The 25,904-nt window shown below is 40.0% G+C and overlaps 2 protein-coding genes across 2 annotated transcripts; both read left to right on the top strand.

Moving 5' to 3' along the window:
* Nucleotides 1–2,557: 2,557 nt before the first annotated feature.
* LOC148338636 (UDP-N-acetylglucosamine transferase subunit ALG13) lies at nucleotides 2,558–6,789 on the top strand. The gene is made up of 4 exons (XM_088292901.1): nucleotides 2,558–2,748; nucleotides 3,138–3,300; nucleotides 4,315–4,453; nucleotides 5,967–6,789. Exons 1-4 carry the CDS (start codon nucleotides 2,668–2,670, stop codon nucleotides 6,076–6,078), a joined length of 495 nt encoding a protein of 164 aa, XP_088149027.1. The 5' UTR covers nucleotides 2,558–2,667; the 3' UTR covers nucleotides 6,079–6,789.
* A 4,119-nt stretch (nucleotides 6,790–10,908) lies between these two features.
* sesn4 (sestrin 4) lies at nucleotides 10,909–24,187 on the top strand. The gene is made up of 9 exons (XM_088295087.1): nucleotides 10,909–11,077; nucleotides 17,851–18,048; nucleotides 19,033–19,215; nucleotides 20,162–20,410; nucleotides 20,810–20,924; nucleotides 21,423–21,547; nucleotides 21,643–21,809; nucleotides 21,901–22,045; nucleotides 22,714–24,187. The coding sequence occupies exons 1-9, from the start codon at nucleotides 11,012–11,014 to the stop codon at nucleotides 22,801–22,803; spliced, it is 1,338 nt and encodes a 445-aa protein (XP_088151213.1). The 5' UTR covers nucleotides 10,909–11,011; the 3' UTR covers nucleotides 22,804–24,187.
* The last annotated feature ends 1,717 nt before the right edge of the window (nucleotides 24,188–25,904 follow it).

The following is a 25,904-nucleotide window of genomic DNA, read 5'->3' as shown; positions in this document are numbered from 1 at the left end:
CGGCTAGGGTGTACTAGTAGAACACCTTTGTTTATTTCTACTTCCATTTGAAATTTCTGCCAATTAGTCCAACAACTTTGGCACACTTGTAGCACAACTACGCGTTAGTAGTGAAGCAGAACTGTGCACTAGTTGACATGTGCATGCAATTTGTACTACTAGTGAAGCACTAGATGATAATTCGTAGAATTTTAGCATCATAGGACTAGTAGCACGGGCCAAGTAAAGTTAGTAGTTAAGCAAAGCTGTGCACTCGTTGATATGTTCACGCTAGTTGTACCACGAGTGAAGCGCTAGATGCTAACGAGTAGAATTTTAGCCTCCCTAAAAGTTACTAGTGACGCAGAACTGTGGACATCTTCAGATTATTGGTATTGCGAGTGAAACGCTAGATGTTAACTTTAAAATACGCGACTACTAGTACGAGTCGCGTGCATTCGTCAACTATTGCGCAGTTTTGACACACTACCTGCATGTAGTTGTCCTACTAGTATGCCAAACTGGTCGTGCTAATGAGTTAAAGGTGATCTAACACATGGACCGCCAGCTGGATTTTAAGAATGTACATTAAATGTTCAAATGGCAAGCTATTTGATATCCTTGAGTTCCTTGTACACTCTTTGTCCTCAATTATGTGGCAGTTCGGTGCACTAAAACAACTTGGTCAACTACATGGACCTTAAAGCTGGATCTCAAGGATGTGGGGGGGGGGGGGGCGGGGGGTGCTTAAAATGTCTTTCCATACATCATTATTTCTTCTTCTGAAAACATTTTTGAATTTTAAGCATGCACACTTAAGTTGCGCTTCCTATATACTGCAAAAATGTTTTCCAATGTTCCCTTTTTTTTTTGCTTCAGGAAATTTTGACACTGACAGGATGTTGGACTGTATTGAACCAACTCTTTATTTTTTTTTGCAGTAAAGGCCATTGTCAAATCTTGAAATCTATATTCTCAAAATTGAAAATGTTTAATGCAGTTATTTTGAGGTTGTAAAAGGAGCCGTGTTTTGAACGAATTGTACGCAGCCTTGGATACACGAGCGCACAGATCACATGGACGGCCGTCTTCATTGTGCGCTTTTCTCCGGTGCCGGGAAAAGGATTGCGGAAGGACCTAAACAAGCGCGTACTCGACGTGCACATTTTGTCTTGTCATCATTTCAACTTGGCCAATTGTTGTCATTCAAAAACTTCAGCTACAACTTGTTGAGGGGATATAACAAGCTTTCAGTTTATTTTATTTTTTAGTATCAATATTTATTAAAAACCTAACGATGTGCGTATCCAGTTTTAAACAGTTAATTTTTTACTAGTTTTCTGCTTTGGTGACATCCGGCTACAAAAGTATATATTGTGTTTTTGTTTTTATATTAAGATGAGAATTTAACAGAGCCTTAAAACAATTTCTGGTGCAGCCTGGTGTCTTGCTTCTTCTTCCACTAGAAGTCATCCTTGTTTTTTAATTAATTATTATTATTTTTTTTTAACATCTGCTTACATCCGCAAATGATAACGGCAAATAGTCAATATATGCGATGAGGTGAAACAGCGTAGCACATCAACTTCACAGTTGAGGTTCTGTGTTTGAATCATGGCGCTGCCCTTTCTTTCCAGGGCATTTGTGTATCGACAATTTGTGCACTAGTAGAACGGCTATGCCTTACAAGTAGCACTCTTTTCGTGACACTTCTGGCCTACTAGTGAAGTATACAACTAAAACTATGTCATTCACTACTACTATCCTCCCTATAAAGGATATTCTGTATCAGGCTAGTGTACTAGCATACTCCATCACTAGTAGGACAACTTTGGAATGCAAGTAGGATAACTGCATTTTACTAGTGATGCAAAACTAAACCTGTTGACATATGTGCTCTTCTCTTATGAATGGGGGTGGGGGGGCAGATGTTAACTAGCATTTTATCACTAGTGGTGTGCATGGTACACTTAAAAAAATAGGTAAATTGTACGAGTATGCCAAATTGACTTGTTGTTGACCCAGAAGTGAATATCCGGGATAGCAAATTATTAAAAGCCATTAGCGCATTTCTTCAATATTCTTGTGGGGAGTGGGGGGGCGGGCGCTACGAGTTTGTGACATCCTACTACTTGGGCCTATTACTCATGCAACTCAGTTTAAAAGGAAGGTTTACTAGTAAGACAAAAGAACCACAAGTAATGGAGGTAAAATACTTCACACGGTTCTGATCGGAAGGACAGATATTTTACATTTTATGGGTTGTAATATCCTAATTTGCGATCAATGAAGTCATTGATCAGATCCGCAAAATAAGACATTACAGCTTGTTCACTCCAGGAAAGTTCTGTGTTGCCATTGTTAATGAGCCGACGTTTCTCGGCATAAACAGTTTTCACAAGTGTTCCCAATAGTTTTAAATAACTTTGGTTTGTTGGTGCCTCACAATTCAATCGAATAAAGGCACAAGCTGCTTTCTCTACTCATTAGCATTGAAATTGGCTTCCGTTTCGTTTTCAATCTGCTGCAGTTCCGCCTCCAACCATTTGAGGCAGCACATTGTTTTATGTTCTGAATTGTGACGTCAGTGGCATGTCCGGAAGTGGCTGTCAGATGTGCGCAGTGAGAATTCCTGCATGGATGACTCTGTTTGAGATATAAAAGGCAGGAAAAAACGTGGGAGCTGCGATGAAGTCTGTGTTTGTTACAGTGGGAACTACAAGCTTTGACGATCTCATCGAGGAAATCACATCCGCCGAGGCCGTTCAGGTGATTACTAATTGGCGCACGTAAACACAATGGACATTTATTGATTACGTATGCTGCATGTACAGCACAGTATTCAACGCAGTAAGTGTATGTTTCCCGGTTTAACAAGGGATAACCACACGTGGGATACGTACTTACACCTTTATAACATGCCACAACAAGTGAATAGTAATCTGTTGTGTCATTGTGAATACTCCCTAGTTTATGTTCCTCCAGGTAACGGCTGTTCCTGTTTGTTCTTTTAAACACCTTATGACTGAATGAAAGAATGTAACGAACCTACCTGGCCAAACCAAGGAGTAGAAAATACCGATAATGGCTTTTGGTCACCCATATGCTGGGGATAGTATTCCAAAGAATAAACCAGTGCTTTATTTTTCTTCCACCAGGCATTAAAGTATCGTGGCTATGAGCGTTTGGTTCTCCAGGTGGGAAGAGGATCAGCTCTCCCAGACCCGCAGAACTTTCCCCACGTCACCCTGGAGGTTTTTCGCTTCAAAGACTCCATAGCCAAGGACATGGAACAGGCAGACCTCATCATCAGCCATGCGGGCAAGTACACTCTCATGTTCATTTTCTATCCAAATAACTTGAAAAGTTATTTTCTTAAGAGAGTCACACTTAGAATTGCAGTCAAATGCAACTACGAATGTAGAGTGGATATAAAGAGAGCACACACATCTGCTCAAATGACAGCTTTGTGTGACATACATTATTATGTTTGGAAATAATTAATCTTGGACTTATGTTTTATCACAAAGGTTAGGCATTTCAGCAAGGATGTATAGATTTTTATTTTATTTTATTAATTTATTTATGGCTGTTGACAAAGAACAGTCGAAGCTGGCCCACAGCTCCATTGGACCCTCAGAAAAAAAACGGTTTGGGGTCCTCTGTTTCTGCCAGTTATATTGATTTATTGATCCTCCGTTTAAAACATATCCTTTGAAGGGTTATAATGAGTAGAACAAATTAGAGAATGCCACAACAAAAGGGGATTGTGGTTGCTTTACCCAACACATCAAGTGCTAAAAACTAAATTGGGATACTAAACATTAGTGCCACAGTCACAGGTCTGCTTGATAGGAACAGAACAGCTGTTTTGGGTGAAGCCAACCCATGTTCCACTGCTGATTACTGAAGGACGGAAAACATTAAAAAAAAAAATTGGGGGCTGAAAGACAAGAGTCTAATCTTTCTTCTGGTACTGTTGGAGCTTATATTGTTGCAGGATTCTGTGAGTCTTGAAAGATCAGTCATAAATGCTCTAAATGCTGAGAATGGGCCGTTCTCCTTTGAAAACGCCCAGCAGTGGTCAACAGCCAACTTTCAACATTGTAAATTCCCAGTTTATTCCCATAGAAGGTGATCAAATTTGAAAACAACTCCGTCAGGTTCTGATTCCAACTTAACAGTCCGTGTGTCCATGTTTACTCCTGTATTTTTAATTTTTTTTAACGATCACACCGCCCATTAAAACATGTTGGCAAGACATTTGAAGTGAAAACTGGAATTTGCCGGTGGGCTCGTGGACACGCTGAGGAATGTGGATCTTGTTTCTGTCAGGGGCCGGAAGCTGCTTGGAGGCGCTGGGTGCCGGCAAAGCCCTGCTGGTGGTGGTCAATGACAAGCTGATGGACAACCACCAGCTGGAACTGGCCAGACAGCTGCACATGGACTCGCACTTGCTCTACTGCACTTGCCCGTATGTAATGTAGAGCTGGGCAGGGCTTCTCAAACTTCTTTGGGTCCAGAAAAAAATCAAATAAATTCCAAAGACGTACTACTGCAAATTAAACACCATGTGTAAACATCAATCAGGGATGTCCAAACTCTTTCCATGGAGGGCTACAAACGGCGCAATAGGCTGGAGGTTAACATATGCTAAACTAAAAATCCCAAGGCAAATAAAAGCTCAGTATCAGTTTTAACGCAATGAATTTCACATTTTAGCGTGACGCATTTCTCATCTGTCTTGATACGTTGTCAGATGCTTGTGGATATTCTCATTCATCCAGGTCATTTCTTTCTCTGTATTCAATCAATCACACCTGGGCTGCTCTGGTTGTCTTAGAAAGACGTTTCGCCTCTCATCCAGTACAAACAACAAAAGTCTTGATAACAGACAGGTAGCGCCACTCCACTCCACCATCACTTTCTGACTTGCAGAGGCCTCTCGGGAAGGCGTCTTAATGGCGGTCATTTTGCATGAAATGTACTCTTCGGGTTGGTGGGACGTGCCTCCGACTTGGAGCATAAATAGTTGAGTTTTCCACACCAAGTCAGGCTGGTCAGTCCTAACCTTGTTGCATGACCTGATGGAGCCTACTCGAATGACAGGCCAAATGTCTTCTTCGACAGCCAGAGAATTCCAGTTGCGATCAATTCAACGCCCTGAGAGAGATACGCTAGCATGTCGTAAGTTTGACTTCCGAGTTTGTCAAAACAGAGCAAAGAAATTCATTCCGGTTCAGGTCACCGGCGGACTCAAATGTGGGTGTTTTTTTTTTTTTTTTTTGTTTTTTTTTTATTAATTTTTTAAAAATTGTTTTTTTAATCTTAAATCTATTTGAACACTTGGCCTTTTTTATTTTTTTGTATGAATTTATTATTTTAACCGTATTATAGAAGAGTAGTGAGTAGCTTTTGATTCTTGGCCAAATCAATGACCTGAGTTGGAAGGAATAGCTTCATTTTGGTTTACAGAATGCCGAAGTCAAACTTTTACACAACACTTACATTTAGTCAAATGCATCATGTTATGTTAAATTGATCACATTATAAGGAGAACGTATAACGTGACACCCATTTATCACATATTAACGGTAAATGTATCACATTATAATGTGATCGTGAACTTTTTTTTCCCTGTTAGGGCTGCCACACTCTTTTGATGTTGAATATATTCAACAAGATAAGAAAGCCATATTTGAACGTGAATTTCTAATATACATCTGCTCGTGTACTATTCTGATTTTTATTCTGGAAAAAAATAGAAGTACAGTGGACCCTTGCATAGTTGACATTTGTAGGTATTTATTTTTTTTAACTCAAGTGCTGATAATCACAGATCACCCAAAAGCCCTGCGCATAATTATTTATCACTAGTTTTTTTTGGAGATCCACAGTTTGAGAACCCCTGGACTACATTGTACAGATGATGCCAGTAATGAAGTTTAGTGAGTGTGTTTTTTTTATTGTTTTTCTTTATCTCTCAGGACACTGACCGAAACCCTGAGAAGCATGGACCTTTCTGTCCTTAGACCTTTTGAGCCGGGTCAGCCGAAAAAGTTTGCAAACTTTATGGACAAAGCTCTTGGCCTCCAGTGACGTTTAGTATCACCTAAAACTGCCCTTATTTTGGGAAGGTAATTATTTTATTTTTTTTTGCCATAAAGGCTTGGCTTTCTGGAGTTCATCCCCACCAAAATATTAGCTAACAGTGGGGCTGATTTACATAATCACCACCCTCCCACGCTGAGTTTCCTCACTCATTACACGATCACCTTGTGCTAGGCTGGGTGAAGATCCTGAGCTACTTTCAAGTGAGCGCAGGGCTACATTCCTTTGTCGGAAATGTTACAATGTCCCCAACCGGTGCTTTGGTTTCATATCAAAGCTAGAAGGTAAGCAGAGTGTCATTGAGTTTTGATGGACGTACACGTTAGCATTAGCTGACTGTTTTAGCTTGTGATCAGCGGTGCATACTCGATTGCTCGGAGAAGTTGCTCCTTGGCTATATTGACAAAAACATGCCACTGATGTGTTATGAATACACCTGGGATGTGTTTTTAATTGTGACAAAAACGCACAAGATGCCTTTAGACACCATTATGTTGAATTTTGTATCCTTAGGAGCTGTGAACAAGTTTTTTTTGTTGTTTGTTTTTTATTTTTTTTATCAATCTAGTACTCCATCTTGTGTATATGGGCCAAAGTGCACTATCCAGGCTGTTTTGGCTGCGCGCTATCAAAGTCACCTCAGGCTCGTAGCCTTTGGAGACCTTGCTCTAATAAAGCCAATGAAACAATTTTCAGTTATCTCCACCTCATCATCGTGTAAAAAGTCAACCCTTGTTTGGAAAGTAACGCTATAGAGCATCCATCCATCCATCCAATATCTGTACCGCTTGTAACCATATTACAAAAATGATTGCTGGTTTTGCCACTCTGATGCCCTAAAACATTTAGGCTTGTTAAAACACAGTTTTTTTAAAGTATTGATAAGCGCCTGTTTTTATTCTGTTGCTATCAAAAAAATGAGAGAGTATCGCGTAACATCACTTTGAACAAAAGAAAAGAGGTCGAGCGTGCTTGCTTCCTGTTTAAGTTTACTGTAAAACTGATGCATAACACAAAAGAGACAAATAAACATGACCCATATCAGAAATGTTTGCTAGCATATCGCTAACCTAATTGGATAAGCCATAGGTGGGCGAACAGAAAGGACTGTTGCTGTAATCATAAACCTAACAACTGCTCCTACCTTACAACACGCAGCAGCAACACGTCTTGTTCAACTAAGGAAAATAAAATATGATATAGTTGAACCCCCCCCCCAAAAAAAAATAATCTGCTCGCTTTTCGCTAAAATAACACCTTAATGCCACAGACAGGCTCTCAAAAGTTAGCGTCACTGTTGCTGTAATTCTAAACCTGTTACAACTATTAAATTTTTTGGGATGAAATCCACTATTCAGCATATGTTCCTTACACATATTTTAGTTTTGTTAAAACATGATTACAACTTGCAATAATGAATATGCTGTTGTGATGATCCTAGTGCGACAACCGTGCAACACACAGGCAGGTTATACACGCTATTTACATTGTAACCTGATAGCTCACTCAAGGTTACACACACATTCACATTCACACGCATGCACAACTTTTATTAGTTGGAAGTTCACACCTGTTGGTACCCAATAAACTGAGGCTCGACTTCACCTTTCCAGCTACTGGAAGTGTTTGTTTAAATTGCATTTAAGAAGAGAAAGTGTAATCCAACATGAAATTTAAAATTGACTGCTGCTTGAGTCGCCACAAAATACAAAGAAAGAACCAAAATTTGGTTTGGTTGGATTACAAATGGGCTGGTGCGTAACAATTTTTAACATACAATACAACATTATTTATATATCTCAAATGAAATTTCAAATATGGAAGACTCCACCTGACAAGGAGAAAAATACGATTTTTATTTTTATTTTTGGGGGGGTGTACCGTGTAATCACGATGACTGACAGAACACTTAACGATAACTTCAATAATCACAAATCTCTTCTGCCAAACCAGATATCTGCGGAACTCTGTGCTGACCTAACATGATTTGTGATCTGAAATATCGAACGGATTTATCAATTACGATTGACTGCTTTCGGAAGGGGGATATGACACTTAACGCTAGGGGATAATCACACAGGATAATCTCTAAACACTCGATAATCGGGCCTTTACAGACCTTTGATCAGAAGCATGATGCTTAAATTTAGCGTAATTGTTGGTACGCATGTACCGTGCTTAATTGGCTGCTTTCCGTTCGTCGTCGCAATCGCATTGTCTGAGGGATTTTCTATCGGAAATATTGGACAGGTTTAATTCACGATAGTTCAGCCTTGCCTGTTTTCTGAGTTCTAGAAGGGTAAAATACAACACTTATTGTAATCAACACCACAGGATAATCGCTTAGTATCGTCTGATAATTGGGCCTGTGCTGACCTTGATCATAATGAAGGGAAAATGCACAGATCTTAACTTTGAGGATTTTTCCCAACTCTCAATTCAATACCGCGAATAATGGTATTAAGCATTTGAACCCCCCCCCCCCGCCCACCTCGAGTTCTTCTGCCAGCAGATGCTTCCTAACTGCTTGTTCAGACCGGTTCGGCCATCCTATTCGATAGGATCCACATGATGTTTGCGCAGAGCCACGAGTAATTTAATAAAGGTGGACACTCACTCGTTCACTCTTTCTGTCGCTGTCGCATGTGACTGCTAAGTTGTTTGTTTTTGTTTTTTTCCCCTTCCATCGAGCTTCTTTTGCTACCTAACAGTGAGTCAGTTGTATGAAGCCATTCCGGGGTTTTTTGCAGTGCAATGCCAGGAGCGGTTCAGGGGATATTGTATGTATGTACGATGATAAATAATGGAATATTTTTTAATTTTGCATAAACACTTCCTCTTATCACCCTGCAGGTTCTTTGCTTTCAGTTGTACTTCTGCCTTCTGTGAGACTATCGTTTAAGGAGACTTTTAAAGCGGGTAGCTACATCATGGAAATTTGACGCTTGTATACGGTGTACGTGTACTTTAGTACAGGAGAAGAATCAGTCCTTTTACCAGAGATGGTAACTACTTTTGCCACCTCTGAGGTCATATTATTAGGATACCTGAGAACTGCTTGAAATTGTCCATGAAGAAAAAAAAATGCACAGTATGACCACTTTAAGTTAAAAACGACAACATGGACACGCTTGAGGTCAGGAGCGATGCCGTGACTCCTGTTTTTGCAAGCGTGTGAAAACAACATGATTTAAAACTGTTATGCCCAGCGCTTTAAGAACAATCCTCCTATTCATCAAGAGAAGTGGACTGAGGAACGCCATCGAGAGCGTCACAACTGGCTCAGTCCAAAAGGAATGCTAATAAACAACTGTAGTGATATATTACTCACAAAAAGTTGGGGGTATGATGATTCAGGGTGGAATTTCAGGATGAAACCTATAATGCACTAAAAGAGTTAAGTAAACGTTAGATTGTGATTTTTGACGTGATTTTTAGATTATTTATTATTTCAATACTTTTTGTATTACTTACTGTTCTCTTTAAAAAAAAATAAGACAAAATTCACTGCATGTCTTCATTCTATTGCTTTTCCGTGACTTTTCCAGTCTGTGTCGCATTTTAATTCAAATTTGATTACCAATTAGAATCAGGAAATGTAGTGCTTGATTCTTTGCTCAAATCTCAGTGCTTCAGAATTTATTAACCAGGAATCTTTGTTTTTCTGTCTACTGTGGTCAAGGTGAGCCCAAAATAGGATTAGAGACTTTTTTTCTTTTAAAGACATTTTGTCCAGTCCTCAAAGTTTCTTCAACAATTGAGATACTATTTTTGTAGTAACGTTCTTGTATTTTCATTGCACAGCAGATTACAGTAAAAGCTCTTCTCGCTCATCACTAATGTAGAAAATTTCTCAATTAACTAAAGTCAACTGCAGAGTTTTATATTGTGGATCCACAAACACGTGACCCTGTAAAAGCCCTTCTGTGGCAAAAAGGCAGCTTAACCAATCCAATCAAAGACTTAGTTGTTGACATGCATCCATGTTTGTCTCATAAAGACAAACGGAGGCAAACGTGCAAGTTTCATGTTGTGAATTGTTGTAAGCCTATCATATTTAAAATAGATGCACTGTGACTCTTAATGTGCACGGTCTTTATAGTTGTGTGCTTTATTTTTCAATTATTGCACGCAACACTGATAACGACAATTAGCCTAAAAAATCCCTCCTTGTTTTGATTCCTTTTTTTTTTTTTTTTAAACAAGCTTGGTGTCCCAAATAGAGGTCATGTTGATATATCCCGACTCCTTGTGTGCACTTGTTTGTCGTTGGCGTTTTAGCACCTTAGCTTTCGCCCTCGTCAGCCAAACCGGCCTCAGCTGACTTGTGATTGGCCACGTTGACGCCAGAACCGCCAGAGCACCCGCCCCTTCCTTCTGTGATTGGTCACGCTGTTGCCAAAGCCGCTATTTTCCGTCTCTTCTTCGCTGAAATTGGCTATTCTGATCCAATCTATATTTATTTCTCGCGCACATAATTTAAACATCGTGTTGACAGTTCATTCAAGACGCACAGGATAGAAAACTAAGCAACATTAATAAACATAAAACCATTATCTCAAAGCAAACCTCGACCGCGCCCCCTTCGCTGTGATTGGTCAGGCTGTCATAGGAAGCGCCGTTTCGCCCGCCCTTCTTTCACCGTGATTGGCTGTCCGGCAACCCGATCAACCATCTCGCCCTTCCCTCCTTTGCTGTGATTGGTCACACTGTTACTGTAGCTGTCAGTTCTCGAGCTGGCAGCTTTCGCCGGGTTCGGTCGGCACCAGTCTGCCAGGGCAGTAGAACGCCGTACACGGCCTCCGTCCTCCGGTCCTCCGGTCCTCCTGTCCTCCTCCTCCGCCTTTTGTTACAAGAAGCACCCGGCGGGGAGCCCACCAGACACAACCGCGTCCATGTAATTTGCACACTGGACTGGAAAATGATCATCTGCGCGAATAAAATGGAGTATCCTCTCAGAAGCCAGTGCCAGAGAGTCCAGAAACAGGTAGGCGAAGGCGGCTAAGTTACGGGAGCACTTAACGGCTAAACACCATAGCGGAACTTCATTCATTTTACTCAGGGGCTTCAAAAACGTCCTCTTACATTTTAAATCTTAATATCATTTTTTGCACCCGGCCGTCTAACCAACCGACATTTTGTCAACACATTTACGTCAAATTTGGCCTGGTAACTTTGCCGTAACATACAAAGTAAAATAAAAAAAAAAAATGTAATTACCCGAATAAAAACTTTACATTACTAAGGGATTTTTACATACCCAGCCACATATTTTTTGAATATTTGAAAAGCCGTCAAACAACTTTGCGAGTGGTTGCTTTAGTTTACAGTATAAAGCCACTTTCTCGTCACTCTTACCAATACATGTCGCGTTTATGTGACTTAATTGTATAATTAGTTTGAATTTGATTTATTATACTTTGTGCAAATGATGACAATCATGTGGCAAAACAAGGCACCACGGAGTTTGCTTGTGTGTTGAAATGGATGAAGTACAAGCTTCACTGGAGGTGGGGGATGACGTCAGCCCGAGATTTGGGTTTGAAAAGTGACAAGTGAATACATGCAATGTTGTCGCAGCCTCAGCCAAATGGTGACAATTTAGCATTTCAAATCCAAATCGATTATTGCAATGCGTCACTTTTTTTTTTTTTTTTTTAAACGTTGTGATGTTTTTTGCTGCTCAACGAGGACTGCCAATCAAACTTGTTTTTCTCTTGCGCCGCTGCTGTTCGCTTCGCGGCGGACGAGGGGGCGCTGTCTCAAGTAGTCCAAAAAAAGAGGAGAGACATATTTGCTGCAGATGAAATGGAGCAAAACAGGCAGGAGGAATGTGAGAGCATTGAAGGATTTGCTGGAGAAAGGGCATTCGTTGCCATCAAATTAAAACATTTATCAAGCACAGAAGGCAAATTTGAACGAATGCTAAATCTACTTTTTTTTTTTAATTAGAAATTAGAAATCCCTTTATTGTCATTGTACTCAAGTGTGCAACGAGATTAGAGGGCTCCCCTCTCCAGTGCAATACAACAATAATATAGACAAATATATAAATTAGATAAATAAATAAGTTTAAGTGAGTGAAGTTCGTGTTTACAAGGTTCCATCTCATCCGATGGTAAGTTTTTTTTTTTTTTTTCACCCTGCAGCAGAGTTTTGTTTGTTCTTGCTCCTCCCCATGACATCCCATTTTTTAATATTGGACCCGTTTGAGCATTTATTTAATATCCTTGATACCTAGTGTAAGATCCATGCTCTCGCAGACTCTTCATTGTCACCAATAAGGCAATTCAGAACACAAATTGTCTTGCCAGAATTTTTTCCACTACTTGTGCTACTTTTCGCCTACTGGTACACAATTAAACCTTTCTAGTAAAGGACTGGGCTGCGCTAATACTACGGGACCCAACAAGTTGGCATATATCCCACACTAGCCTCTTTAGCTAAAATTTGGAATGAATGCTCAAACATATATTCCAAATTATTAATATCCAGCTGAAGGTCCATATTAGTATACCCATTCTCCTCACTATTAAGTTGCTACTAGTGAAGTGCTAAATCAGGGGTTAATCAATCCTTTTCTTCGTGGGCCGGTGTCTTGCCTGTTTTCCATCTCGCCCTGCTGTATCACATCTGATTTGATTCAAATGATCAGATAGTCAACAAGGTCTGCAGGAGCGAGTTAACGATCCTGATCACCACAATCGGGTGTATGGCAGCAGGGAGAGATGGAAAACAGGCAGGTCATCTCCCCCTCGAGGAACAGGGTTGAAGAATCTTGCGCTAAATGTTAACGAGAAATTTTAGTGTTCGATGTTAACTAGTAGAATTTTATGTCATCTTACTATTGCGGTCGTAGTAGTACGTGGTCCTTAAGATGCTTATGAAGGTTGGAAAATAAATGTGCCAAGCTATTTGTCTAATATTTTTTAATTGATAATGAGGCTAATAGTGCATGACACTTGCTTGCTAGTTCGACCTGTGCAGTACTGTACTTAAATAGCAATCTATTAAACCAAAAGTAGCACTAGTTGCGGAAAATAACATTTAGCCATTCACTAGTAGTACCAGTAACATACAACCAGTGTAGTTTTGCCTCGCTAGTAACATGTGGTTGTCCTATTAGTATGCCCGAATTGAATGACTAGTAGTAGTGAAGAGAACTGGCATACGAGAACATGAACCTTAAGGTAGCTCGCAAGGTTAGAGAATTAACGCTCAAACGGTTTTATGGAAAAGAAAGAGGCTACGAGAGTCACACGGGCCTACTCTTTGGGTCTGGTAGCGTAACTATCACAACACAGTAATTTACTAGTATACTGTGTACTAGTAGACCAGAAGTGGCACTAGTCATGGACAAAAACTATTATTGTTACCAATAAGAAATTGAAAGAGTGTTTGTGTCTTTATGCAGGATATCAGAGACTGAATAAACACACCAAATCCCCCCCCCCCCATGTTTCAAGGCTTCAATCAATCCTATGCTTGAATTTTTTTTCTTCACCCAGAAGTACAGTTTTGTCTTCTGCTTCTTCTTCTCTCTCGTCTCTTCTTCCTGTTCCCATCTTCGTCCCCTTCCCTCCTTGTTGTCGTCCTGCGCCCCCTCTTTGACTGGTTTTGCGCCACCGCCGAGCTCACTTCAGGTTGCACGGGCCAAAAGCAGCTCGTGTGTTTCCGGATGAATTCATGCCCCCCCCCCCCCCCGCCCCCGCGTGATTTGGATGCAATCGGCATGCGGATTGAATGTCCTGCTCCTGTATCTCTGACCCACAAAAACACACACGACTCAAGATGTCACATGTGCGCCCGGAGAAGCCATTTTGTTTGCTTTCTTTGTGTGTTCATCATGTCCGTTATACTCGTCGTCTTTGTCTCCTTTGACTTTGAATCCCGTTTTTTTTTTCTCGTTTTCTTTTTTTTTTTTTTTCGTCTTCCCTCCTAGCAGCAGGGGAAAAAAACCTCCCTGATCAATAAACAAAACAACCTCGCCGCTCCTCCTTTGGTTTTGACTGTCAAGTGATGGCCTTGATTTTATTTTACAAATTGTTTTCCCCCACAACATACCAGCCCTGCAGAATATATAAAGCTCTCGCAGATTGCGACTTTTTATAGGAGGTTCTTCTCATTTTATGGCGTTTTTGGCCTACTAGTGCACTATTTAATTCATGTCGTAGATCAAAAAGATAATTAACCAATGAATCTATTATGAAAAATAATTGCAAGTTTCAGCTGTAGTTGTGCTGTGGTTGCGGTCTTTGTGTGTACAGTAGTTGCTGTGGCATTTGTGTGCACAAAAAGCCTCGGCGGTCATGCCCTCCTCCGTCTCTCTGTTTACTGCGTGCAACAAAAATGCGCTTTGTAATAGCTCCCATCGTCTCCTAAATGATGATTCATTCCTTTTAACGCTATCCGCCCACATGCAATGGGTTTTTTCTCTCTCTCTCCTTTTCATGCGGGTGTTTTTAAAAAAGAAAAAAAATAATTCAGATGAGTGGACAGGACAATAAGGTGTGTGTCTGTCCTCGAGAGTGCTGCTGTCGGCATCTTGTTTGTTGTCAGCCAATAGCTATGAAGCACCGTCTTTGTTTGTCTGCCTGGACAAAAAAAAATATATATATATATATATATAAAAAAATCGGTGATATGGGGACACCATGTCAAATGTCAATAAATAAAAATTAGGTTGATCAAAACACTTATTTTTGGTTTCGTGGTGCTTAGCTATTCTCAAGACAGAATAACATCACTTCGAAATGAAAAGAAGAATTACATAGTTGTCCAAATAAGAGCAAACTGTTTTGTTGGTCTCAGTTAAGGTTACTGTCAAACTGATAACTATAAAAATGTTTTGGTTTTTTTTTCTTGCTCGTCTTATGTCGGATCCGGAATGTTCACAAGCAGCCACATCTCATCCAAAGGTTATCCAACGCTGTCATCTGCTGGTCATAGTTACAGCTTTGTTTTGCGACTTTCGCAGTGAAATGATCAAACCACAGTTGGCCGAAACTTTTCCCCGCACGTTCCGATTAAAAAAATATGTAGTTGACCTCAATTGCGTCAGTGGCAATCCTCGGTAGGATTCCTGTTGACGATATTTCACGCCAATGGCATTGAAAGTTAATTGCGTGCTGCTTCTCCTTCTGCAGCGTTAATTGCTTCCTGGCATCATGTGGCAACTTTAAATTCAACCTTTCCCTTATACTGTAAAAACCCACAAAAAAAATTATTGAAAAAATCTGCAAGATTCACTGTATATTCGTCACAAGTATCGGTTACTCTCTGGATTCACAATTTTGAATCCCAGGCATTTTCACAAGAGGAAAAGCCCTCAATCCCAGCATTTTTCTGTATTATGACTGATTTTGCTATAAAAACACGGAGCTATCAAACAAAAAGAAAAGGCTAAGACGTATAAATACGTCTTTGGGAGGCGGGGACTACGTTTTTAAAAAGGTATGTGAATGAGTTAAGTGCTCAACACATAAGGGAGGAATGATTCATCCTGTCATGTCTTCTCATAAAAGGCAGCTTGAAGTTTCACTTTCACATAAAAGGAGACTTTTGTCCGTCAGCTGTGACTCCACTTCCCCTCCGACACATTTTACTTGCGAAATGACAAAACACGTTGCCCAAGTCATCACAAACAAAAAAAATGAATCACATGATGCCATTTTATTTGCCGTTGCTTTTCCTTTTGCTTTTGTGTTCTGTCTCATAGCTATTTCTACGCAAGCACTGATTTACGTTGCTTTGTAAATCTTCATATTTGAATGGAAGCCCCGGTGGCATATTATGATGATCACAAATTGCCATCATGGGACAATAAGAAATCTAAATTCACTTTGCCAGTTTAAAAAAAAAACATGAATAATTTCTACAAGCAATTTGTAATGCGTGCTTTTCTTTTCCCTCTCTCCCTTCATGTCACATATTCCTTTATCGATAAACGATGTATTACAGTACAGTCATCCACTGAGGCAATGTCCACGCTAACCACTGCATATCTCCAAATGATATTTCCTCAATAGGCTTCGTCTCTTGACCTAAATAGAGTCCAAGCAACGATCTTGCAAGCTGCAAATTAAAAGCGTGACTCCCTCGCCAAGTGTGTGTAGACACGAGGAGTGGCGATGCACACACGCATTTCGGAGACTGCCACTCAAACTACTTATTGACATTCACACTGGTTTCTCTCTTTTTTTTCAGAAATAGTTTTACCTCTCCTTCACACTTCAAACTTAATTAAACTAATTAAAACACACTTCTTATCGTAGCCCTTACTTTTCAGTGTCTTGCTCTCACAGTTCTCCAAATAAGTTGGAATCTGTTTATTTGTTACTCCCAGTTGATGTTGACTATAAAACAAGTGATTATTAATTGCATATTGCATATTTAAACACCAAAATGTTCAACCAAACCATTATTTCAAACGTCAATTAGCCTAGCGCTAACATGTGAAACGGCATAACAGAAATTAGCATGAATGAGAGGGTGATTTATCAACAAGTGTTGCTTTGAGACAAATAGAGCAGCTTCAAATACAAGCAGAGCTTATCGCTGGCGTCAGGCACCAACTTCTTATCTACAAAACCGGCACTTTCACCTGCTAGCTTAATGCTAGCATACAATGTGATAATGCCATAGGCAGGTTAATGGAAATTAGCATACAGTAGACGGCATGCTAATTATGAAACGTCAACAACTTTAGCTTTTACAATAATGGACCAGCGATACACTGTAGAATCCGCGATTTTGTATTGGTATAAAAAAGGTGAACCACAATTTAACAGGGATTCACTGTGTACTCGCCCCACATTAGTTATCAACGTAGAGTTATTGTGAAATCTGTTTTATTAAACACAATGCCACTCTTGTGTAATTGTCACCCGTGGTGAATTGTTCTGCTTGTCACGAGATGTCGCTGGTACGCAGGACATAGCTCATCGATAATGTGCCGAAGCCAAACACTAACTAACTGTTCCAGCTCTGACCTTATTTCTATCGCGACGCTTATTTATTTATTCATTCTTGTATTTCTTACTGTCATTCCCTGTTCCCTTTATTTTCAATAAATAATGCTCTTCTCATCAACATACTTCCTTGGCCTTTAGTAACGCTTTTGTGTAACTGAAGCCCCTCAACTTCCTTCAACATAGTCTCCTGGCCCCAAAATACCGCAACCGAATGGCAGCAAATCACTACTTTTGTCTAAATGAAGCCACCCAACTCAATTCAACATGATTCCTTTGTGCCAAGATGGTGGCAAAGCACTATTTATGTCCAAACGAAGCTCCTCAACTCACGTCAACGTAGTTCCTTGTTGCTCAGATGTTGCAGAATGGTGGCAAAGTGCTACTTTTGTCTCAATAAAACTCCTCAACTGACTTAAACAGGCACCAAAGCAATACTTTTATTCATTGGAAAATAATGTTCACTTTTGTGCTGAAGTACAATTCAGAGTCTGTACATTTTACTTGTACTCAAGTACAGGTGTTGAATCAGAACTTATACTTTCACCAGAGTCTTTTTTTTTTTTTTTCCGTCATGTCATGCATTTGTGCATTTGTGTTTATGTCCCAAAAGTTTATTTTGTGCGACTCTAGTCGGGCTTTTTTTTAGTTGTTTGCTATTTCATTTGAGTGCCTCCAACGACTGGAACTTTGCGTGTTTTTCATACTTGCATAATTCTCAATCCGATGTGTACTTGCACATCATTGCGGAGTGTTGAGTACTTTTGCTCGTCTGTGATTGTTTGGTCAGGCGATGGTGAGCAAGGAGAAGGAGCGCGCGTCTCTGCTGTTGATGAGGACGGCGCCGGGCCGCGGCAGCGTAGACGCCGTATCGCAGCAGATGGCCTCGCACCCGCAATACTTGGAGAGCTTCCTGCGAGCGCAGCACTACATCCTGCACATGGACGGACCCCTGCCTCTGCCCTGCCGCCATTACATCGCCATCATGGTGCGTCAACGGCCGGTGTTACCTGTTTTGGCCTATATTCCTTTGAAAAATAATGGCATGCATTTTCAAGCACATAAAAGTGCCTTGTCAAGAGTAAAAGGCAGAATATGAGGGGAAACGAGTCATAGGTCGAGTCCACTTGTTAAAATATGACTGTGATTTTATCATCATGATCCATGGGTGCCTTGAGATGCAAGTTCGATTCATTCCGTGACCATACTCGTGACTCAAAACAGTGACTGGAGATAGCCTTTAAAACAGCTCCAGTCCCCCTGAAAAATGAAAAATGTTTGTGATGTGTTTTTAAATGAAAAAAAATGCTCTCTGTAATTTTGGACTTAACTACCAGCTGAGTAAAAAAAAAAAAAGACGTATTTAGCCGTCAATGGTATTGAATGAGTTAACTCATTCATGACATTAAATACCACCTAAATAATTAAAACTGCATATTATTTTCGGGTACAAATGAGGGCTGCAACTAACTAAAAATACTATTATTTTAGTCGTCAATATGTTTATTTTCTTTGTTTTAAATCAACTAATTAGTCAAATCAGGACATTATTTCAAATTGACAGTGCAGAAAATGCTTATTATTCATTGGCTTGGTCTGTAACATCTCACAAAACAGGCAAAAACGTTGATTATTTTCCAAAGTAAAAGATTCTCGTGAATGTCTAATTTTGGGGAAAGAAAATCCACAAAGATAATCGTTTAGCCATAATGGCGCACTACAGAAAGCGTACTTTTGAAAGGCTAAAATTGAATTTGAACAACGTCTTGAAAAGATTAATAATTATCAATATAGTTGTCAATTAAGTTGAGATTTGATTAATTGTTGATGAATCCATTCATTTTTGCAAGTCTAGTACAAGTGTTTAATTGTCGTTGGGTTTATGAGTGACCAACCAATTCCTGCCTTGGCCGCAAAAAAAAATTGATGCGTAACCAATGCAACACGTTTGAGCTTTTGTTGCTTTTCATAGGCGGCGGCGCGCCACCACTGTAACTATCTGGTCTACCTGCACTCGGCCCAGTTCCTACGACTGGGCGGTGACCCCCTATGGCTGCAGGGCTTGGAGGCGGCCCCCCCGCGTCTGCGCCTGCTCGACCACATCAACAAGGTGCTCGCTCACCAGCCCTGGCTCGCCGCCTGCTCGCATATCAAGGTAGGGGGAAAAATGCGTGCTTCATTGTTCCTGTCGCCAATTTTTCATCTCTCATTTTTTTTGTTTAGGCGGGGTTATATTTCCCAAAACATTTGGGGGTGTTTATTTAATAATAATTTTTTAAAAAATCTCAAGATTGTTGTTCTGTATAAAAACAGTCACTACATTTGCACTTCACATAACCTCCAAACTCAAGACGGTGAGAGCACAAATGTGACTAATTAATGTTGTCTTTCTGGTTCTTCTTCTTCTGAGGGTCAACTGGCAAATAAGCATAATGGCATATTAGCTCCATCGACTGGTTTTGTCTTTTCACTGCAAAGAAACCGGAAGTCAATTGACGCGGCCGGATTTTGTGAAGGTTGCTGCTGCCATCTAGTGGCAGAAGTCTGAAGTGCGCTCTTGTTTCCAAAACAATTGTCCCAGCCACGTTGGACAATATTCGTATCTCCAAAAACATTGACTTTTATTGCACTTTAATCTCAAGACGCCACTGTAGCGCCAACTGGAAGACATGCAGTATAATTGCTGCAGTAATATTTATTTATTTATTTATTTTTGGGGGGGACAAATGTTAATTGGTGAGTTCATTGCCTGTCCCTATTTTTTTCAGGTTTTCATAATAATAATAATAATAATGCATTACAAGGAAATGATTTATAATGCGTGGTCATATCTGTGTTGCACAAGCTTTTAGAGGTAAGACTAGAAAAATGGGAAAAAAAATAGGTATCTTTAATAACATGATGTGCTATTAAAAAAGTAGACATTTTCCAAATCAGCTGAAAAAATCTGTTAAAGCCATCTCAAATTAAATTTTGCTGTTGACCAGTGTAATTTGAGCAGATTTGTGAACGAAAACGCTCCAATTTGTCATGATTATTATCGGTACCTGGGCACCCGCGTACTGGCCGCTCACCACCACGTCCGACTTGTGTTCCCGCAGACGCTGCTTAAGTGCGGCGAACCGTGCTGGTCTCTTGCCGAGCTGGTTCAGGCTGTTGTGATTCTGGCCCACTGCCACTCGCTGTGCAGCTTCGTGTTCGGCTCCAACGCCGACTCGGGCCACCCGCCGCCCACGAGCAAGTCTCCCAACGGCACTCCGCCCACCTTCTGCGCCTTTGACGCTGCTAACGGCAACCCCAACGGGCCTCAGTTGCTTGACAACGCGGCCGAGCAACTGACACGCAGATGGGTAAAACACGTTGACAAATTACATTGTTGGAGAAAAAGTCATCTGCCTTGCTATTTGATGTAATTGTCTATTGATGCCACAAGATGGCAACAAAATTGTGGCTTTCATCGTTGCGTATACTACAGAGGTCATATTAAAATTACAATACGTCTTTGGTCTCGAGATTTGCTGTCTGCGTAGCCGATCAGTATATTATGAGTTTTACTTTATGAATTGATCTACTGAAATTATTGAACTATTCGACTATATTCAAATCTATTGAGTTGAATCTGTCAATCCAAGCAGTGGACATGATCTTACTTCCATTAGCAGATGAAATTGATAGCATTGTTTTTACAGCTTGTCAATCAATCACAGCTCACCTTGTGCTTGTGTGTTTTCTTTTTTTTTTTTTGTCAGTCTCTGGACTCAAATAGCGACGTGTTGTGTCTAAAAGAGAGAATCTACAGAGCCCAGGAGGAGCGAGACAAGCGAGAAGAGCGTCTGCTACACGCCCAAGCGCTGCAGCAAGCCGGTAAACAACACCAACGCTCTCCTTCACCACACGTGTGCCATCTGCCTTTTGCGCAACACAACTACAGATTGGCCTTTTTAAAACTAAATATAGTTTGACACCGTCCCACATGCTTTCAACACATTTCAACATGAGCTAGTAGCTGCTTGGTTGTCACAACCAGTTGAATACATAAAACCAAAAGAGACTTAAACACCATACATTCATGACTGTGTGTTATCTTAAAGCTAACGGAGAAAAACGCCATAGACGGGATAACAGAATTAGCATTTGTTACACTACTTTCAGTGGTTAGGTTCCAGACCACCCTCGCTACAAGTGAAATCCATGATATGGAAAGAATCTGTTATTCATAAACACCGAGAGCATACAACAATGTACTGATCAAGATGTGTTCACAGTAAACAAATCCATTCCTTTTTCCAAACTAACAAACGTATCTAAAAATAGACATCAATAATTATTAATTATTATTATTATTTTTATTTTTTTTTGCAGATGTTGAAGAAGATGAGGAGATGATGTACTTGGCGGACCCGTCGCGCTTCGTCACAGACCCTAATTTTGATTACCAGGAATTCACCCGCCGGGATGAGGACCACTTTCAAGTATTTCGAGTTCAGGTGAGGCTCAATCTGAGCGGAAGGCCGTAATCATGGCAACTGATGCGTCGCAAATTGGACGGATGAAGGTTGTGACTGTTTGTGTGTGTCGTCAGGACTACTCGTGGGAGGACCACGGCTTCTCGCTGGCCAACCGCTTGTACTCAGACATCGGCCACCTTCTGGACGAGCGCTTTCGAAGCGTCACCGCCGTGTCGTCGCCGCACGGCCCCGAGCTGAAAAGGGCGGTCTGGAACTACATTCACTGCATTTTGGGAATTCGGTCAGCCTTCGTCCTCACGCGCAAACGTTCTTTGGTTGTCGCCATGGAAATGGTGAGCGGGATTCAAAAGATGGTTTATGGCTGGCGGCAGGTACGACGATTACGACTACGGAGAAGTGGACCGGCTCCTGGAGCGAGAGTTGAAGGTGTACATCAAGGCTGTTGTGTGTTTCCCCGACCCAAGCAAAAGTTCGGCGTGTCCGCTGACCTGGGCTCCTCTTAAAACGTCAGAGCGGGTGAGTCGCGTTCTCTTTGAGCAAAAGTGGTTTAGTGTGTATCGTCCCCTTCAAAATGTACAAAATTATTTCCTCGAGTTATTCTCAATATAAAGACGAGGTGAGGTGATCTCACGAATATTTAAATTTCGTGTCTGCTCCTCAGCATTCACGTGCAGTTTCTACATAATTACGTTCTCTTGTTCGTGTTATGATTCGATATTATAGTTGACGAAATTGGATAACATCATGAAAAGTTGAAAAAACATTTTTGTTAAGAAAATGAAAAATTGTTAATGAACTAAAAATTTAAAAAATACTAACTGAAACGTTTGTTTAAAAAACCAATGAAAAGCAACAATTATATATTTTATACTCCTACAGAGTGTTAAACAATACCTGAACTTGAATTTGGGATGGCTGTTTTTAATCTTGCTCACAAGGAATACACAAATTAAAAAAAAAAACAACAAAAAAAATACAAAAACTACTACAAAAATATAATTAAAATAAAGCGTTAAAAAAATCTAAATCTAATTAAAACTAACAAAATTTTGGGGAAAAAAAATACTTAAAATGAAATATAAACGACCTATAAAATCCCAAATGATGAGAACCCACGTATGATCTCACCATTTATTTTTTATGGACGATGTGCCACATTGTCATCTGCTTTCCCTCTCCGCCAGATCCACGTGAATTTACTCATCATGGAGGCGCGTCTGCAAGCGGAGCTCCTCTACGCCCTGAGAGCCATCACTCAGTACATGATCGCCTGAGCGCCTCCCGCGACTGCACGCTTCACTTTTTTCTTCCTTCTCCATCGAGGTACGCCAGCCAGCCAGAAAGCGAGCGAGACGACCACGGATGGCGTGACGACTCTACGGCCATATTAGGAAGAGCGCGCGCATGCTCTTTTTTTTTTTTTTTTCCCCCAGATGTGCCACAACCCCTCCTCCTCATCCATATGTGCAATCCCAACTAGACTGCATACAACATTCACAAAAAGTATTTCATTTTGGGTCACACTCGGGATCAAAATGCACGACAACTTTAACAGGTCGGCTTCATTTGACCTTCTGTCAACTCCAGAATACGCAGCAATTATTTGCAGGTTTCTTTTATCTATATTTTTTTACTTTTCCATGCACCCATCCATTTTCCAAACCGTTAGTTCCCAATTTTTTTTGGGAACATATCTACCCTTAGAAACCAGACAAGGCCGTTCTTGGAAATTGTTCTGGATGAAATATTTGTTGTATGTTCAGCTCCTACGTGTCAAACAGTAAAAGTAGGGAAACGTTGAACAGTTGTGCATTCAAAGGTTTCTAGGGGGTCAAAATAAATTTACACAAAAAGTTCTCAGGCATTTGAGGCCCATCCTGAAGTTCAGCCCAATATCCCCCACTTATTGTGTTTGGTACGTATACTGTCCGTCTTCTTTTATTCGTAGTTGTATAGTTTTTGCCTAATGTGGACGAGTTGAATGTTTTCCAAGGACGGTCCTCATTCATTGTTGTTTGAAGGACACTTTTGGATCTCCGAGCAGTTTGTACAAAAAAAAAAAAAAAAGAACCCAACAACCTTAGTTTCTTTTTATTAAGCACTTTTAAAAGAAAAAAAAACTTTATATATATTTATAATGTGAGAAAGCAAGTGGAAAGCGAAGGCATGACGTGGATTTTTTTTTTTTCTTCTCGTGCGTCTGAGGATTTTTTTTTTTAAATTGAAGACCTGCTGAAAAGTTTGTGACTGACTGAAAAACAAACAAAAAAAGTCAAGAGTAAGCTTGTTCGTGAGCGATTTGTGGCACACACACAAAAAAAAAATGAAGTTGAGCCATCGACAAGATGATTGTCTTTGTTTTTTCTTGCCCGTTGAACAAAATTGATGTTTTTGTGCTGTATGGAGAGAATGCACGGTATTGGTTTGCCAAGCAGAGCGAGCTGCATTCTTCTTTTTTTTTTTTTTTTATGATTCTTTTGGATTTTGACCGATTTTGTACGCGGGATTTGTTATTGTTGTGCTATGTAGGATTAGCATTAGAACGTTTGATGTAGCACAAGTGCTTCTCAAAGTGAGTTCCGAAAAGTCAATGGCAAAGAAAAAAAAAAATTCAATAAAAGTGCATATCTACGCCAATAAATCATCACATGAATCAGACATGCCTACATAAAATGATAGCCCAAAGCGGGTTTGTGTTTTTGGGTGAGTGAAGAGATTTTCTTTGTGTGCGCGCGCGTGCGTGTGCGTGCACATGAACATGCATGCGTGCAATGTTTCTGGCATAGGTTTTGTCTGCTTGTGTGTAGGTGAGTGCGGGTTGTTTTTTTTGACAGCAGACTGAACATTTTTGGAGTCAATGTTAGTTTTGTGAGAGTGCTTTATTTATGACCTCTGATTTGAACAACTTTTTTGGAGCGAGTGATTTTTTTTTTTTTCTAAGTTTCAGAGGCTTTGGCACGGGGATCACATGGTGGTTCACATTTTTGGTTTGTATGACAAGAAGGCAAGCTAAGCACTCTGTTTCTCATCGGAGGGTTTTACTTTTAAGCCATAGAGCAACAGCGCCCCTCAGTGGCGAAACAACACCAACGTGACATTTATGTCGACCACCGGGCCACTCAATTTTTTTTTCCATTGGCAGAAATTTTTACTCAAATTGTCATTTAATATTAATTAAACGCCCTAATTTTTACACAAAATGTATTTAAACATTGGGTAAAATACTTACAAATTAAGACCAAGTTTAAGTTTTTAAATAAACTCTTCTGCCGAAAGAAAATCTGCAACTAAAACATTTTTTTTAACATTGACTAGACTAAAAATATTTTTTAGCACTGAGTTCATTTTAAAATAAAATAAAATTTGGATTGATATTTTTTTTATTAATGTTAAAATAAATTCTTTAACTACATGTAGTTGGGAAAGAAATATCTATTGTTTAAATTTATTTTAACTGTCAAACTAATTTTGTAGTTTTACTTATTTTAACATTTTGGGGAGGGACAAAAAACATTTTTGTAAGACTGAATTAATTTTAATATTCCGAAACTTTTTTTTTCAGATTTCTTGTGTTAAATTTTTTATTCTAAATACAGCTTATAAGTGACCCCAAATAACTTTTGATTTTGAAATTTGATATTAAACAACTTGTGTTGAAAATTAACATGTCAGACTTGATGGATTGGAACCAAGAAGTGGGTTAAAGCAGTTTATTGACTCGTAAAGTTTCAGTTTGTCACGTCTCGCTCGAGTCGATGAGGACAAAACTACTTATCAAGATCAACCCATCAATCAATGAAATCATCATGAACATAACTGCTTTCAGTCCTCATCCCGTTAAGCTAAACTCTAAAATACTGTGTGAAGGGGGAGCAACTCCAGGTCATCAAAAACATCATCAAATGGGGACTAGTAGCTCAAGGGGATGAAAAGATCAAATGGAGACCAAGTACAAGTGGAGTGACCCAGCATGGAAGCCAAGCAAAAACCAAAATGCATCAAAACACTTCTGGAAAGCCCTCGGAGCATTCATTTCATATCCAGCTTCAGATCCATGCACTAGTATACCCTTTGTCCTCACTAGTGTGCTAATTCAGCACAATGGTTGAAAGATTGTCTGACTAGTAGTGTTTTCCCACTACTACAGGAGATTCCACATTTGGTGTACTAGTTTTCAATCAAATCTCACCAGTAATCTACTCTGCTCCACTAGTAACACTCCTAGGCCAATAAGTAGACATGTCACACACTAGTAGCCTCTTTAAATGCTCAAACGACTGTTTTCTGCACATATTCCATCTCCTTGATTTCAAATGGAAGGCCCGTGTACTAGTATGCTCTTTGTCCTCACTAGTAAGACATTTTTGCCAAACTC

Source organism: Idiotropiscis lumnitzeri, chromosome 4 (assembly GCF_059441095.1).
Source record: "Idiotropiscis lumnitzeri isolate Australia: NSW breed Sydney's pygmy pipehorse chromosome 4, RoL_Ilum_1.0, whole genome shotgun sequence".
Classification (NCBI taxonomy): Eukaryota; Metazoa; Chordata; class Actinopteri; order Syngnathiformes; family Syngnathidae; genus Idiotropiscis; species Idiotropiscis lumnitzeri.
Note: the sequence above shows the minus strand (reverse complement) of the source record. Positions and strands in the feature narration are given on the sequence as shown.

Excerpts from the sequence above, each read along its gene's own strand:
- LOC148338636 (XM_088292901.1), top strand. The coding sequence starts at position 2,668 with ATGAAGTCTGTGTTTGTTACAGTGGGAACTACAAGCTTTGACGATCTC. Across the intron at positions 2,749-3,137 it reads CATCCGCCGAGGCCGTTCAG|GCATTAAAGTATCGTGGCTA; the intron begins GTGATTACTAAT and ends TTCTTCCACCAG. Across the intron at positions 4,454-5,966 it reads TTGCTCTACTGCACTTGCCC|GACACTGACCGAAACCCTGA; the intron begins GTATGTAATGTA and ends TTTATCTCTCAG.
- sesn4 (XM_088295087.1), top strand. The coding sequence starts at position 11,012 with ATGATCATCTGCGCGAATAAAATGGAGTATCCTCTCAGAAGCCAGTGC. Across the intron at positions 20,925-21,422 it reads CCAAGCGCTGCAGCAAGCCG|ATGTTGAAGAAGATGAGGAG; the intron begins GTAAACAACACC and ends TTTTTTTTGCAG. Across the intron at positions 22,046-22,713 it reads CTCTTAAAACGTCAGAGCGG|ATCCACGTGAATTTACTCAT; the intron begins GTGAGTCGCGTT and ends CCTCTCCGCCAG.